Source organism: Bos grunniens, chromosome 18 (assembly GCF_055505025.1).
Source record: "Bos grunniens cultivar Pamir isolate PY7600 chromosome 18, Bosgru_T2T1.0, whole genome shotgun sequence".
Classification (NCBI taxonomy): Eukaryota; Metazoa; Chordata; class Mammalia; order Artiodactyla; family Bovidae; genus Bos; species Bos grunniens.
Genome location: NC_141182.1, coordinates 65,216,054 through 65,229,686, shown reverse-complemented (window position 1 = coordinate 65,229,686; position 13,633 = coordinate 65,216,054). Strand labels below are relative to the sequence as shown.

The following is a 13,633-nucleotide window of genomic DNA, read 5'->3' as shown; positions in this document are numbered from 1 at the left end:
TATCAGAGTCCTATATTCAAATGCCTACAGTTTGCCTCACTTGGGTGTTTGATAGATTCTAAGATAAAATATGTTCAAAAGCGAATTTTAAATATTTCCTTCTAACCTCCTCCATCTACACCACACCACCCTTCCCATCTCAATGACTGATAAATCTATCCTTCCAGCTTAGATAGAAACCTTGAGTCATCTTTTTTTATTGTAGTGTGAGGCTGACTAGGAGATGGAGAAGCCATGTTTTGATCTGATGACATGAAGCTGTGTAAGCACAACCACGTGCAAATCTTCAGTAATAAAGACACTATATAATGAAAACGTGGCATCTTAGAGTGAATTTTCATTGAATAAAGACGAATGTACAGAATGAAGTGATTGTGCATAATCTTGCTACCAGACTGAAACTGGTGGGGAATCACCTTTCACAATCTCAGAGATAATTTCAAATCATTTGGCAAATAGTATTGCCATTACACTAGACTGAAATTCAAAACAAAACAAAAAACATTATGTTTATCTGAGTTCAGGAGGCCACTCTGTACACATTTCTACCACTGCAGGAAATGTCTTGCAGAAAATGAAATTTGGTAAATCTCCTTTTCAAATAGATCCCAGGTGTCACACCACTAAAAGAAATAAACATGCCTTGTAATGTGCAGTGAGAAATACTATATTGATATAACAGGTGGGCTGGATAGGAATACAGTCAGTGAGTATAGAGGCAGGGAAAATGTGTTTTCTGAGGGAGAGAGAGACAGCATCTTGGCCACATGATTCAAGGCTGCCTAATATCTCCGTCTTCCTGTCTCTGAAGTATTTTCACTGTGTGCCATCACAGGTGTTGGAGTTCACAGAATGACCCTCAGGCTTCTGTCTCCCTGTGATTGAAGAGCAGCAAGATAACGTTTATCAGGTCCAATCTTTGAGTGGATGCACCTTTTTTTTCCCCCTGCTGCACCACACGTGGGATCTTAGTTCCCTGATCAGGGATACAGCCGAGCCCTTTGCATTGGGAGCACGGTGGCTCAGTATTTTGGACCACCAGGGAAATCCCTGAATTTGCTTTCACTCTGCTTATCATGGTCCAGCGTATCCCTCTGAGATTTTAGCCTCCTGGCACATGAAATAACACGTTTAAGAATATTCCTTAGCTGCGGAAGATACTACACGGAAACGGGGTGGTGGCCATTTAAGAAGACGCCAAGAGCCGCTTCCTCCCCCGCCACCCCTCTCCTCCCCGCCCGCCGCCGCCCGGAGCCCGAGGATGTCCTTTTCCAGAGCCCTTTCCGCGGGTACTTAGAATCCTCGACAGAAATTCCCAGAATCGCGCCCTTCGAGGTACCAGGCTGGGTTGCGTGGCCGTATTACCCAGGCGGCTCTGCGGCAAGAGGCGGTTGCTCTGGGCCAATGATTGTGCACGACCGGGACCGCGCGCTGCACGAGACTTCCGGCGGCGCCCGCGTCGGGGCCTCGTTGCCTCCGCCTGAGTTGTGCTTGGCTTCGCAGGCGCGTCGGAGCCTGTCCGCATACGCGAGGCTGGAGCAGAGCGAGCGGGGGAGAGCCTTCCTCCCCGCGCTGCCCAGTAGAGTCGAGGGTGGGCGTGGTGGGGGGTTGCGGCGGAGCACAGTTAAGCCCTCGGAGCCCTCCGTGATTCCCCACCTTGCGTGGCCGGGGGACCCTGCGCAGGGCACCATGGCGGCCCTGGCGGCAGAGACCTACCTGGCACCGGTGAGTGGATGGCCCCTTCGGCCCTTTGAACGCCCCGCCACGTCGTCCCAGCGCCTCCATAGAGAGGAAGCTGTTGTCCAGGGTCTCTTCGCTTCCCCTAACTCTGGGGCTTGTGGAGGCTGGTCAGTCCCAGCCGAGTGTCCTAAATCCAGGCCGGGGTTGATAGGGATGGGTTCCCAGTGCAGTTGATCTGTGCAGGGGTGTCCCAAGCCCATGAACCACTAGATGAAAATGCTGGAGGTGAGGCTCAGCGGCGTTAAGTTGTGACTCGCATAGCCTGTTGGAAACCGTGGAGAAAGATCTGGAATGGCGGACTGAAGAAAGGGTCCACTTCTTAGGTTGGCGGGCACCATGGAGAATTTGGAGGCAAGGAGGGAAGGAAGCTGATCCAGATTTTAATAAGTTTCCTCTACGTGTCGAGTGGAGTCGCCAGCGAAGGACAGGGCTCCCTGTAACCCCCACACGTACGTGGAACCCTCTGTGCCATCCTCCATGTGTGTTGCAGGTGTGCAGAACGAACTTTAGAGCCCGCATCCTGGGTTCAGCGCCAGGGTCTGTCCCTGCCCACTAGTGGGGAAGGTTGCTAGGTCCTGACTCCACAGTTTCCTGTGCTGTGAAATGGCGTTAATCCCAGCATATTCTTTCTGCGTTCTGGTGAGAGAGGAGTAGGGCAGGGTGTGAAAACCACTGAATGCAGCACAGTGCACCCAGAGACGCTCAGGAAACGCTAGTTATGGCTGTTCCGCTACTCTGATTTCTAGGGTCGAAGGAGGTCTTTTTCCCTAGGCTTGTCCTAACGGCAGTGTTAGACAAATGGGCTGTCTCAGACCGTCTCTGTCTCTGGACCGCCTGAATGGAGCGCTTTGAGGAAAACACTCAAGCAACAGGATGGAGACTTCAGTGTGTGTTGTGTCTGTGCCCCTCCCAGGGCTGTGACCTTGAGCAGGTCTCATCGCTGCCCTTGTCTCCCACCCTTGGGGTTAATGAGGATATTAACATTTCCTTCTCCTGGCTTATGGTGATCAGAGAGGGTATTGCCCAGGATCCAGCCAGGTAGCATCGCTCCAGACAATTCAGGAGCAGAGCCCCTTGTCCTAGAATGATCTTAGGGACACCCCACCCCACCCCCGCCGGGGAATCAGGTCTTGGGGTTCCCCTGGTCTCAGGCTGTGTCCAGGTGAGGCCTGCAGGAAGAAGGAGAGCCTGGGGACAGATGCACAGTGTGTGCAGCATTTTTAGAGTCAGGATGCTCAGTCATGGCAGACCTCGTTCGCTCCTGTGTCCCCATGGACTGCAGGCCGCCAGGCACCTCTGTCCATGGCATTCTCCAGGCAAAAATCCTGGGATGGGGTGCCATTTCCCACCCCAGGGGATCTTCTCGACCCAGGGTTTGAGCTCGCGTCTTGCGTCTCCTGAGTTGGCAGGCAGGTTCTTTACCACTAGTGCCACCTCACTGCTCCTCTGCTAGGAGGATCCTGGGGTGGGCTGGGAGCCAGGAAGGTCACTGGATTCATCTTGGCAATTGCCATCTGCTTATGCAAAACTAGCTTGCCATTTTCAGCAGCAAATTCATCCTTCTGTTAAAGACATTTCCTTTCATGTGAAAAGTGAGGTGATTAAAGATAGGGTGGTGGTGCCTTGTGGGAGCCTTTGAATGTCAACACTCAGCAGGTCCCAGGATTCTCTCCAGCGTGTGACACTGTTTGCTCTTGTCACAGCCCCAATCACCGCCAGTAATTGTCTTGTGTATTTGCTATTTGTTTGTGTGGCCCTTCATCAGAGAGGGCTTCTCACATTTGCTCCCAACCTATGCGCTTCCGTGATCCCTGATAGCTCAGTTGGTAAAGAATCTGCCTGCAATGCAGGAGACCCCGGCTCGATTCCTGGGTTAGGAAGATCCCCTAGAGAAGGGACAGGCTACCCACTCCAGTATTCTTGGGCTTCCATTGTGACTCAGCTGGTAGAGAATCTGCCCACAATGCAGGAGACCTGGGTTCGATCTCTGGGTTGGGAAGATCCCCTGGAGAAGGGAAAGGCTACCCACTCCAGTATTCTGGCCTGGAGAATTCCATGGACTGTATAGTCCAAGGGGTTGCAAAGAGTCGGACATGATTGAGCGACTTTCACTTTCATTTTCTCTAATCTTCCCACTCTGTTTTCTTTTTTTTTTTTAATAATTTTATTTATTTATTTATTTTTGGCTGTTCTGGGTCTTTGTTGCTGCACAGGCTTTTTCTGCTTGTGGTGAGCCGGAGCTACTCTTTTTTGTGGTGTGCAGGCTTCTTATTGCAAAGGCTTCTGTTGTTGCAGAGCCCAGGCTCCAGGCGCTGGGACTTCTGTAGTTGAAGCACATGAGCTCAGTAGTTGCAGCTCCTGGGCTCTAGAGCACAGACTGAGTGTGACGCCTGGGCCTAGTTGTTCTGAGGCATGTGGGATCCTCTTGGACCAGGGATCAAACGGGTGTCTCCCGCATTGGTAGGTGGATTTTTTACCACTGAACCATGAGGGAAGCCACCCCTCTGCCCCCTACTCCATTTTCTCATCATCAGAATCCTTAGAGCCAGCTGATGTTGTCTTGCTCAGTTATTCAGTTGCTTATTGAGGATCTGTGAATCCCTGTTTGCTGCTTTATCCCTGGGCCTGGAACAGGGCTGGCCCTATATGTAATGAGCTCACTAGCTGCTTGTGAGCTGGTGGGCACTCATGACCCTTGGAATCAGTTCAGACCCCAGCATGGCCCCCTGCAGTTGTCCCTCTGACACCCTCTGTGTGGAGTGTGTGTCCCCTTCCCCTCCCATCCTTCCCCAGCTCACTGCCCTCCAGCTGCACCATCCTCCACTTGCCAGACTCTTACCGACTTCCCAGCCTTTGCCCTTGCAGTCCTCCCCGCTCAGGATGGTCTCCAGTTCATCCCTGTGCATTGCTCAGATCTTTGCTCAAATACCACCTCTTCTTTGAAGCAGTCCTGATCTTTCTAGTTCCAGCTAAAGTACTACCTGCACCCGTTTGCTTGGGATCTAGCTTTTTTGTGCAGAGCTGGGTGCTGGTTGAGATTTTCCAGGGCCTTAGAGGGGCAAAGAGGAGAAATAATCATTAAAAACAATGGTCATAGCGGGCTTTCATGGGGCCCTTGGTTTGCTCTGAGGGACTTTTGTTACCTTTCATCTTCTTCGATCCCCACCTCTTCAAAGTTAGGTTCTGTTATTTTCCTGAATGCTTTATAGACGAGAAACTTGAGGCTCAGAAGTGTTACCTGCACCAGGTTACGCAGCTCTCAAGTTAGTTGAAACTCACACCTTGTCCGTCCGCCACCAGAAGCTGTGCTCCCAACTGCAGCAGGCTGGGAAGGCCTGAGGTGAACACCTGAAGTAAGCAGGCTCTGATCCCACCCAACACCCCAAAGCGCATGATGCTACTCTGTTTGACTTGCCAGGCACCAGTGATCCTCAAGGATGTGGTTGTGACCTTCACCCGGCAGGAGTGGAAATTACTGGACCTGACTCAGAGGACCCTGTACCAGGAGGTGGTGCTGGAGACCTCCAGGCTCCTGGTCTCACTGGGTAAGTTTCTCTTCACCTCCGTGGTGGCAGGGGTGGGAGTTCTGCAGCCTCCTTCTGGGTTCCGTCCTCTCGAGGCCTGGATGGCGGAGCCACCCGCACCCCCCCACCCCAACCAATCTTCCTCGCCATGTTCTGGGCTTGCTTCCTCCCACTTGCTCTCCCTTTGTCTCCAACATGGATGGTTGAGCAAGAAGCCTGGTCCTCCTGGCGGGAGGAAGTGGGGCTCCTGGGAGCAGGGTGTCCTGAGGACCTGTCCCCAGGACCTGGGAGAATCCACAGGCAGATTCGCACCCTGGCTCTGGGTCTCGCCCTGACTTCTCTCTGTGAGTCTGCTCGGGTCACTGTCTTTTCACAACAGCTTTGGGTAGGAGTGGGCACCTCAGTGCTTCTCTCTGAGACCCTCAGATTTCTTATCTCTACTCTTTTCAGTGTGTCTATGTCATGCCCTTTCTGTGAAGGTGTTTTTATGACAGAAAGTGACCTCTTGCCCCAGCACTCAGCAGGGGCTCAGCCTGAGGCCCCTGTAAAAGATTCCCATGATAGGGATCTGAGACCTGATTTGAACTGGCCTGTGGTGAGAATCCGGCATCACCTGGTGAGACACATGGACTTAGATTAATCAGAGAACGTCTATGGGAAGAGTGGGTGTCTTTTCCAGGGGTCCCGTGGCTGCACGTGCGCAGGTTTTGGATTCTATAGGATGGAGGCTGTTGTGTAGACGTTGCCCGAGGCTGGTGTTTGTGCCTTGGTTTCAGGACCCGGGGCGGCACTTTTTGTCATGCGTGGGAGTGCCGTTATTCTGAGACCTTCCACCCTAAAAACCACACTCGAGAGAGAGAGTCTTCACAGTCTTTACAAAACACCTTTGTTCTGTATCTCCACAAACAGGGTATCCCGTTTCCAAAACAGAGCTAACCTGCCTCTTGCATCCTGGACGAGAGCTACGGATGGTGAAGAGAGCACTTTCCCCAAGCACTTCCTCAGGTGGATTGCCAAGATCCAGGCAGCGGTGCTCACTGCAGACTGGGAGGGACTGTTGCCTCTGAAATTCTGGGGAAGCTTCTTATTGAGACCTCTCTGGGGATGCAAGTTACACCCAGAAGTTGAAAAGGCCAGAACCAGCTTTGAACAATCATTAGATCCCTTGTGCAGCCCTGCCCAGGTCCTGTTCATTATATGCAAACAATCTAGTTCTTATCCCTTATATACCCCACATCATTCCTGACTCCATCCCCTTCCTGAATGACACCCCAGTCCACCTCTCTCATCTTCTCTTGTCTGCATGATACTGCACACCCCATGATCGCTGCACTTCTGCTCTGTCTCCTACACCAACTCTCCCAGCCACTCACCTCACCTCAAACCCTCACCACTCTCCACCTGCTGACCTCAGCCTATGAGAAAATTCGTGTTGGAAATAAAGACTGCTTGCTTCTCTTTCCCTTCACTCAATCCTTTCAGACTCATCTGCATCTGATTGCCACTTGAAGCCTTTCTTCTCACCTCCCTCTGTCCTTTCCATGACAAATTCCTGAATTAGAAACATCTCCCACCTTCTTGGGCATTCTTATCATCTCTTATTCCCGCCCCCCCCCCCGCCCCCACTCCCTGAGCTCTAGAATGGCCTCTGATCAGTGTGACTATCTGTACAACCAGCTTCTCAGAGGCTGTTTGTAGAAGAAAGGCCTACATTACACTTCCATTCACCCCCCTTATTCTTTTTGTTTTTTTAAACTGAAGTTTAATTTACACATATCAGTGTTCATGACTCTTAAGGCCTTAGCTTGATGAATTTTGACACATGAATAAATCCAAATAACTACCATCAGGTCAAGATCCTGACCTTAGGAGGCTCCTGCAGGCCTTCATAGTCCATACAACCTCTTACAAACATAACCACCAGTACAACAAGGAATTTTTACTATTTATGAGTGGGTGAAACAGAACTTCATAGTGTGTTTTCCGCTTATCTCCTTATTGATCATCGGGATGTCTGTGAGATTCATTCAGTTCAGTTCAGTTGCTTAGTCTCTTTGGGACCCCATGGACTGCAGCATGCCAGGCCTCCCTGTCCATCACCAATGCCCAGAGTTTACTCAAACTCATGTCCATCGAGTCGATGCCATCCAAGCATCTCATCGTCTGTCATCCCCTTTTCCTCCCACCTTCAATCTTTCCCAGCATCAGGGTCTTTTCAGATGAGTCAATTCTTCACATCAGATGGCCAAAGTATTAGAGTTTCAGCTTCAGCATCAGTCCTTCCAATGAATATTCAGGACTGATTTCCTTTAGGATGAACTGGTTGGATCTCCTTGCAGTCCAAGGGACTCTCAAGAGTTTTCTCCAACACCACAATTCAAAGGCATAAATTCTTCGGTGCTAAGCTTTCTTTATAGTCCAACTCTCACATGCATACATGACCACAGGAAAAACCATAGCCTTGACTAGACGGACCTTTGTTGGCAAAGTAACATCTCTGCTTTTTAATATGCTATCTAGGTTGGTCATAACTTTTCTTCCAAGGAGCAAGCATCTTTTAATTTCATGGCTGCAGTCACTGTCTGCAGTGGTTTTGGAGCCCAAAAAATAAAGTCTGACACTGTTTCCACTGTTTCCCCATCTATCTGCCATGAAGTGATGGGATCAGATGCCATGATCTTCGTTTTCTGAACGTTGAGCTTTAAGCCAACTTTTTCACTCTCCTCTTTCACTTTTATCAAGAGGCTCTTTAATTCTTTTTCACTTTCTGCCATAAGGGTGGTGTCATCTGCATATCTGAGGTTATTGATATTTCTCCTAGCAGCCTTTATTCCATCTTGTGCTTCTTCCAGCCCAGCGTTTCTCATGATGTACTCTGCACATAAGTTAAATAAGCAGGGTGACAATATACAGCCTCTACCTACTCCTTTCCCAACTTGGAACCAGTCTGTTGTTCCATGTCCAGTTCTAACTGTTGCTTCCTGACCTGCATACAGATTTCTCAAGAGGCCAGTCAGATGGCCTGGTATTCCCATCCCTTTAAGAATTTTCCCGAGTTTGTTGTAATCCACACAGTCAAAGGCTTTGGCATAGTCAGTAAAGCAGAAATAGATGTTTTTTTCTGGAACTCTCTTGCTTTTTTGATGATCCAGTAGATGTTGGCAATTTGATCTCTGGTTCCTCTGCCTTTTCTAAATCCAGCTTGAACATCTGGAAGTTCACAGTTCACGTACTGTTGAAGCCTGGCTTGGAGAATTTTGAGCATTACTTTACTAACGTGAGATGAGTGCAATTGTGCAGTAGTTTGAGCATTCTTTGGCATTGCCTTTCTTTGGGATTGGAATGAAAACTGACCTTTTCCAGTCCTGTGGCCGCTGCTGAGTTTTCCAAAGTTTGCTTGCATATGGAATGCAGCACTTTCACAGCATCATCGTTCAGGTTTTGAAATAGCTCAACTGGAATTTTATCACCTCCACTAGCTTTGTTCAAAGTGATGCTTCCTAAAGCCCACTTGACTTCAAGTTTCAAGATGTCTGGCTCTAGGTGAGTGATCATACCATCGTGATTATCTGGGTCATGAAGATCTTTTTTGTGTAGTTCTGTGTATTCTTGCCACCTCTTCTTAACATCTTCTGTTTCTGTTAGGTCCATACCATTTCTGTCCTTTATTGTGCCCATCTTCCCTGGTGGCTCAGACGGTAAAAGCGTCTGCCTGCAATGTGGGAGACCTGGGTTCAATCCCTGGGTCGGGAAGATCCCCTGGAGAAGGAAATGGCACCCCACCCAGTATTCTTGCCTGGAGAATCCCATGGATGGAGGAGCCTGGTGGGCTACAGCCCATGGGGTCGCAGAGTCGGACATGACTGAGCGACTTCACTTTTTCTTTCTTTGCATGAAATGTTCCCTCAGTATCTCTAATTTTCTTGAAGAGATCTCTAGTCTTTCCCTTTCTATTATTTTCATCTATTTCTTTGCACTGATCACTACTGAGGAAGGCTTTCTTATCTCTCCTTGCTGTTCTTTGGAACTCTGCATTCAAATGGGTATATTTTTCCTTTTCTCCTTTGCCTTTAGCTTCTCTTCTTTTCACAGCTATTTGTAAGCCCTCCTCAGACAGCCATTTTGCTTTTTTGCATTTCTTTTTCTTGGGGATGATCTTGATCCCTGTCTCCTGTACAATGTCACAAACCTCTGTCCGTAGTTCATCAGGCACTCTATCTCTCAGATCTAATCTCTTGAATCTATTTGTCACTTCCACTGTATAATTGTAAGGGATTTGATTTAGGTTAAGTCAAATTCATGTGGTTGCAGTTGCTTGGAGTGTGATGCTTTCATACTGTATAATATCTCATTGTAGTAATATGTTAAAGTTTATGTTATTTCTTCTCCTGTTGATGAACATCAGTAGTTGTCATTCAGTCGCTAAGTCGTGTCTGACCCTTTGCAACCCCATGGACTGCAGCACACCAGGCTCCTCTGTCCTTCAATGTCTCCCGGAGTTTGTTCAGATTCATGTCTGTTGAATCGGTGGTGCTATCTAACCATTTCATCCTCTGCCGCCCCATTCTCCCATTGCCTTCAATCTTTCCCAATAGCAGGGTCTTTTTCAATGAGTTGGCTCTTCGCATCAGGTGACCAAAGCATTTTTTTTTAACATTATAAACATAACCACTATGAGCAGTTATGTTGGGTGTATACCCAGAATTGGGTTGACTCAGACATGGGATAGGTGTATCTTTAACTTGAAGAAAAAGCACCCAACGATTTCCAGTGTGGTTGACCTTCTGGCACTCCACCAGCCACATGTGAGTTCCCACTGCTCCCCACTCTGTCAGTGCTTGGTGTTCTCGCATTACTCTCTGTGGCACTTTAGAGGAGGTTCTCAGGACCATATACCTCCAGCCAAACCACAGGAGGGTTGCAGGGCTTAACATTTCCATCTTCCTCTTCCTGCTTGCTTGGTGATTTTGTTTCTTCTGTGTTGGCATTACTAATAGGCCTCATTTGTATATTGGATTCCCTTCAGATGACAAAGCGAAAACCAAGACCACAGAGACTGCTGCTTCTCAGCAAGCCTTGTTCAAGGGACACTTACTTCAGAGGTCACTGACTCAGGAAGTCTGCCGTGTTTCTCCGTTGGGGCAAGCTCAGGAACTGGAAGGAGTGTCAGAAAAGCAGGGAGGGCATTTGAAGACAGGAACAGTCCTTCGCAAGGAAACCCTCCCTGGAAACAGGATCCCTGAATGTGGTGATCTGGGGAGAGGCGATAGTTTGGGCTCAAAAGATTTACAAGATCAAGTCTCCTCAGGAGATGCTCCTCATGCATGTGAGTCATGTGTTTCAAGGGCAGACCCACTGTTTCATGGAGGGAAGAATTCCTACAAATGCAAGGAATGTGGGAAAGGGTTTGTCAAGAATCGCTTCCTTCTTCGACATCAGCGGATTCACACTAGAGTAAAACTCTATAAATGCAGAAAATGTAGGAAGACGTTTCTCAAGAAAGCAGACCTCACTCCACACCACAGCTTTCACACTAGGGAGACACTCTATGAGTGCGCTGAGTGTGGGAGAGCCTTCAGCCGCAAGTCTCACCTCACGGAGCACCAGCGGATTCACACTGGAGAAAAGCCTTTCATGTGCGCTGAGTGTGGCAAAGCCTTCAGCCGCAGGTCACACCTCACAGAGCGCCAGCGGAGTCACACTGGAGAGAAGCCATATGTGTGCAGTGAGTGTGGAAAGGCCTTCGCCCACCACTCTGACTTCATTCGGCATAATAGAACCCACACTGGGGAGAAACCCTTTGAGTGCAAAGAGTGTGGGAAAGCCTTTAGTGAAAGCTCTTCTGTAACTCGCCACATGAGGTGTCACTCTAGGGAGAAGCCCTATGAGTGCAGTGAGTGTGGAAAAACCTACAGCTACAGCTCAACCCTCACCACCCATCAAAAGATTCATAGTGGAGTGAAATCCTACACATGTATGAGATGTGGCAAAGCCTTTTACAAGAAGACTGGGCTCAGTCAGCATCAGAGAACTCATATCGGGAAGAGTTCTTTAAAGTAACTATTGTGGTGAATAGTTTGGCCAGAAGAAAAGTGTTCTTTGGCATCTGAGACTATGTACCCAAGTAACCCCCTATGTCCCCTCATGTGCTCAGTTTTGCTGTGATTGTGTGTTGCCTGTAGCTGTAGCTGTAGCTAACCTCATCTTTCATCCCTGTTGCTGCACACAGTGTCCTGGGTTATGGAGATGGGTGACTGGGACATGAGTCTTGTGACTCGTGTCTAGAATGGGAAACAGACATGATAACACACAGGTGAGGTATGCCAGTGTTGTTGCTGTGATAGTAACATGCCTGCAATCCCCATCCAGCATAATGAAGAACAAGGTCAAAACTGGCATGGAGGCCAGATGTGATCAGGAGGAGTCATCCAGTGGCTGCGAGCTTGGACTCTGGACAGTTGGGATGCCAACGTTCCTGAGCTGTGCCTATCACCATCTGGATGACCTTAGTCATGTCACTTCCACACAAGTCTGTCTGCATGTCTGTGAAAGTAGAAAGATGTCTGTTAAACTGTAATGCATGGGAAGAGGAACAGAAAGTATACAGGGGTGATATGCAGACTGTGAGGTATGGAAGAGCCTCAGCCATGTTTGAAGATGGAGAAGAGCACTTGCAAATGGAACAGCATGCGCCAAGATCCTGAGGTAGGCCAGAGCCGGGACTGTCAGAGGAAACAGGTGGTGGGCAGTGAGATGGAGGGGCAGGGCATCATGAGAAATGTGGATTGTATTGCAACTGCTCTGGGAGCTGAGGAAGGGACTCACAGCACAGTGGGATGATGTCATTTGTCTCTAAGCCTCCCTTTGGCTGCTGTGTGGAGCACGGACTGAGGAGGATAAAGAACTGATGTTGGAGAGAGGGAGGAGGCCACTACAGTCCAGGAGGACGTTGACAGTGGACTGGCCCAGGGTGGTGGCTTTGGAGATGACCTGGGACACGTGAGGAGGCAGAGTTGATGGGACATGTGCATAGTTTGGATGTTGGGGTGAGTCTCCGGGAGTGACTTTACCCCTTCAGTCCTGACAGGGCCCTCTGCATCCATAGGAAACGTGACCCATGGCTTGACAGTGTGTTCCAGGTTCTTAGTCACAAGTTTCACAGTTCGCAGTTTCACAAGTGTGGTGAATGAGGCTGAAGGTCCTTTTCTGGGATACACAAAAGTCAGAAAGACTTGTTGTAGTTCATCCTGGTAGTTTGGGCAGTTGAGTTTTCCATGACCCAGGAAGGGTCCTGACCCTGCTCAGATTACATGACTTCAGGCGGGAGGGTGCGTCGAGCGGTGATGAGATCTCCGTCACCTAGGCCACCGTTCTCAGCTGTGCTACTTAGTGGTGCCCGTGACCCAGACCAGCTCAGGGAACTTTGGGTTCTTGGTCTCCTCCCTTGTGAACTTGGAGTTGAATTAGCCATTGGAACCTTCATTATTTATGAAACAAGTGTGTTGGCCAACATGCCTCCCCAGGTTGTTGTGAGGTTAAAGGATAGTGTTGTAAAGAGACTGTCATTCGGCTGGGTATGTGGATGCGCTTCAAAGTTGGCTGCTGTTACTCACAAGTTCCCTCTCCATGCCATTCTCTTCCTTCCTCACCAGGAGATGTGCTGCTGGTAATTTCCTGATGGCTTTTCAGCAGGTTTTAGTTCTTAAGAAGCTTGATCATGGGCTCTAGTGACATTCAGCATAAGGTCTTGGTTTTCCATCAGCCAAATTTCTATTTCTCTGAATAGAAATTCAAAACCTGCCTTTAAAAATCTCTTGTGAAGGGAATTTTGAGCTGCCCAAAAGTGCTGACTGCTAATTTAATTTACCCCATATTTATTTAATTTTATGGTTGATATACATAATTTGAGTTTAAATATGCACTCTTATTTTTTGGATTTTTTTGCATCACTTGTTCTTTTTCTCCCCTCCTCCCCTTTAAATTTTCTATTAATTACTTATAGGTTTTCTTTATTCTAGTTGGAAAGCATATTCTCTAATTGTGTTTGTTATTGTTTAAGATTTATAAGCACTTATTAAAAACAGTAGAACACAGAATTATAAGTACTTTTTCTTCTTCACTACTAAGACACTTAACAGTATATCTGTATCTTAGTCTATGTGTTGAGACCTTGTATGTTAATTTCATCATTCTAACTCCACAAGGAAACATCATTCATGTTTAACACAAATTATGAGCAGTTGCATCCATCTACGCAGGCATTTACCCTCTTGGATCTTCATTGTTTCTATCATTGCAGGTCTTCCATCTGAGATCAGTTTCCAAATCCTTAAATATAAACTTTAGGATTTCATTTTTGTGTATTAATT

The 13,633-nt window shown here is 48.2% G+C and overlaps 1 protein-coding gene across 1 annotated transcript; it reads left to right on the top strand.

The window, feature by feature from the left end:
- Nucleotides 1-1,342: 1,342 nt before the first annotated feature.
- On the top strand, nt 1,343-13,188 carry LOC147354818 (uncharacterized). The gene is made up of 4 exons (XM_086354958.1): nt 1,343-1,725; nt 5,159-5,285; nt 6,174-6,269; nt 10,291-13,188. Exons 1-4 carry the CDS (start codon nt 1,405-1,407, stop codon nt 11,322-11,324), a joined length of 1,578 nt encoding a protein of 525 aa, XP_086211084.1. The 5' UTR covers nt 1,343-1,404; the 3' UTR covers nt 11,325-13,188.
- Nucleotides 13,189-13,633: the final 445 nt, after the last annotated feature.

Bases quoted from the DNA above. Each gene is read 5' to 3' on its own strand.
- LOC147354818 (XM_086354958.1), top strand. From the start codon at position 1,405: ATGATTGTGCACGACCGGGACCGCGCGCTGCACGAGACTTCCGGCGGC. The intron at 1,726-5,158 runs GTGAGTGGATGG...TTGACTTGCCAG, and splicing joins CAGAGACCTACCTGGCACCG to GCACCAGTGATCCTCAAGGA. The intron at 5,286-6,173 runs GTAAGTTTCTCT...CTCCACAAACAG, and splicing joins CAGGCTCCTGGTCTCACTGG to GGTATCCCGTTTCCAAAACA.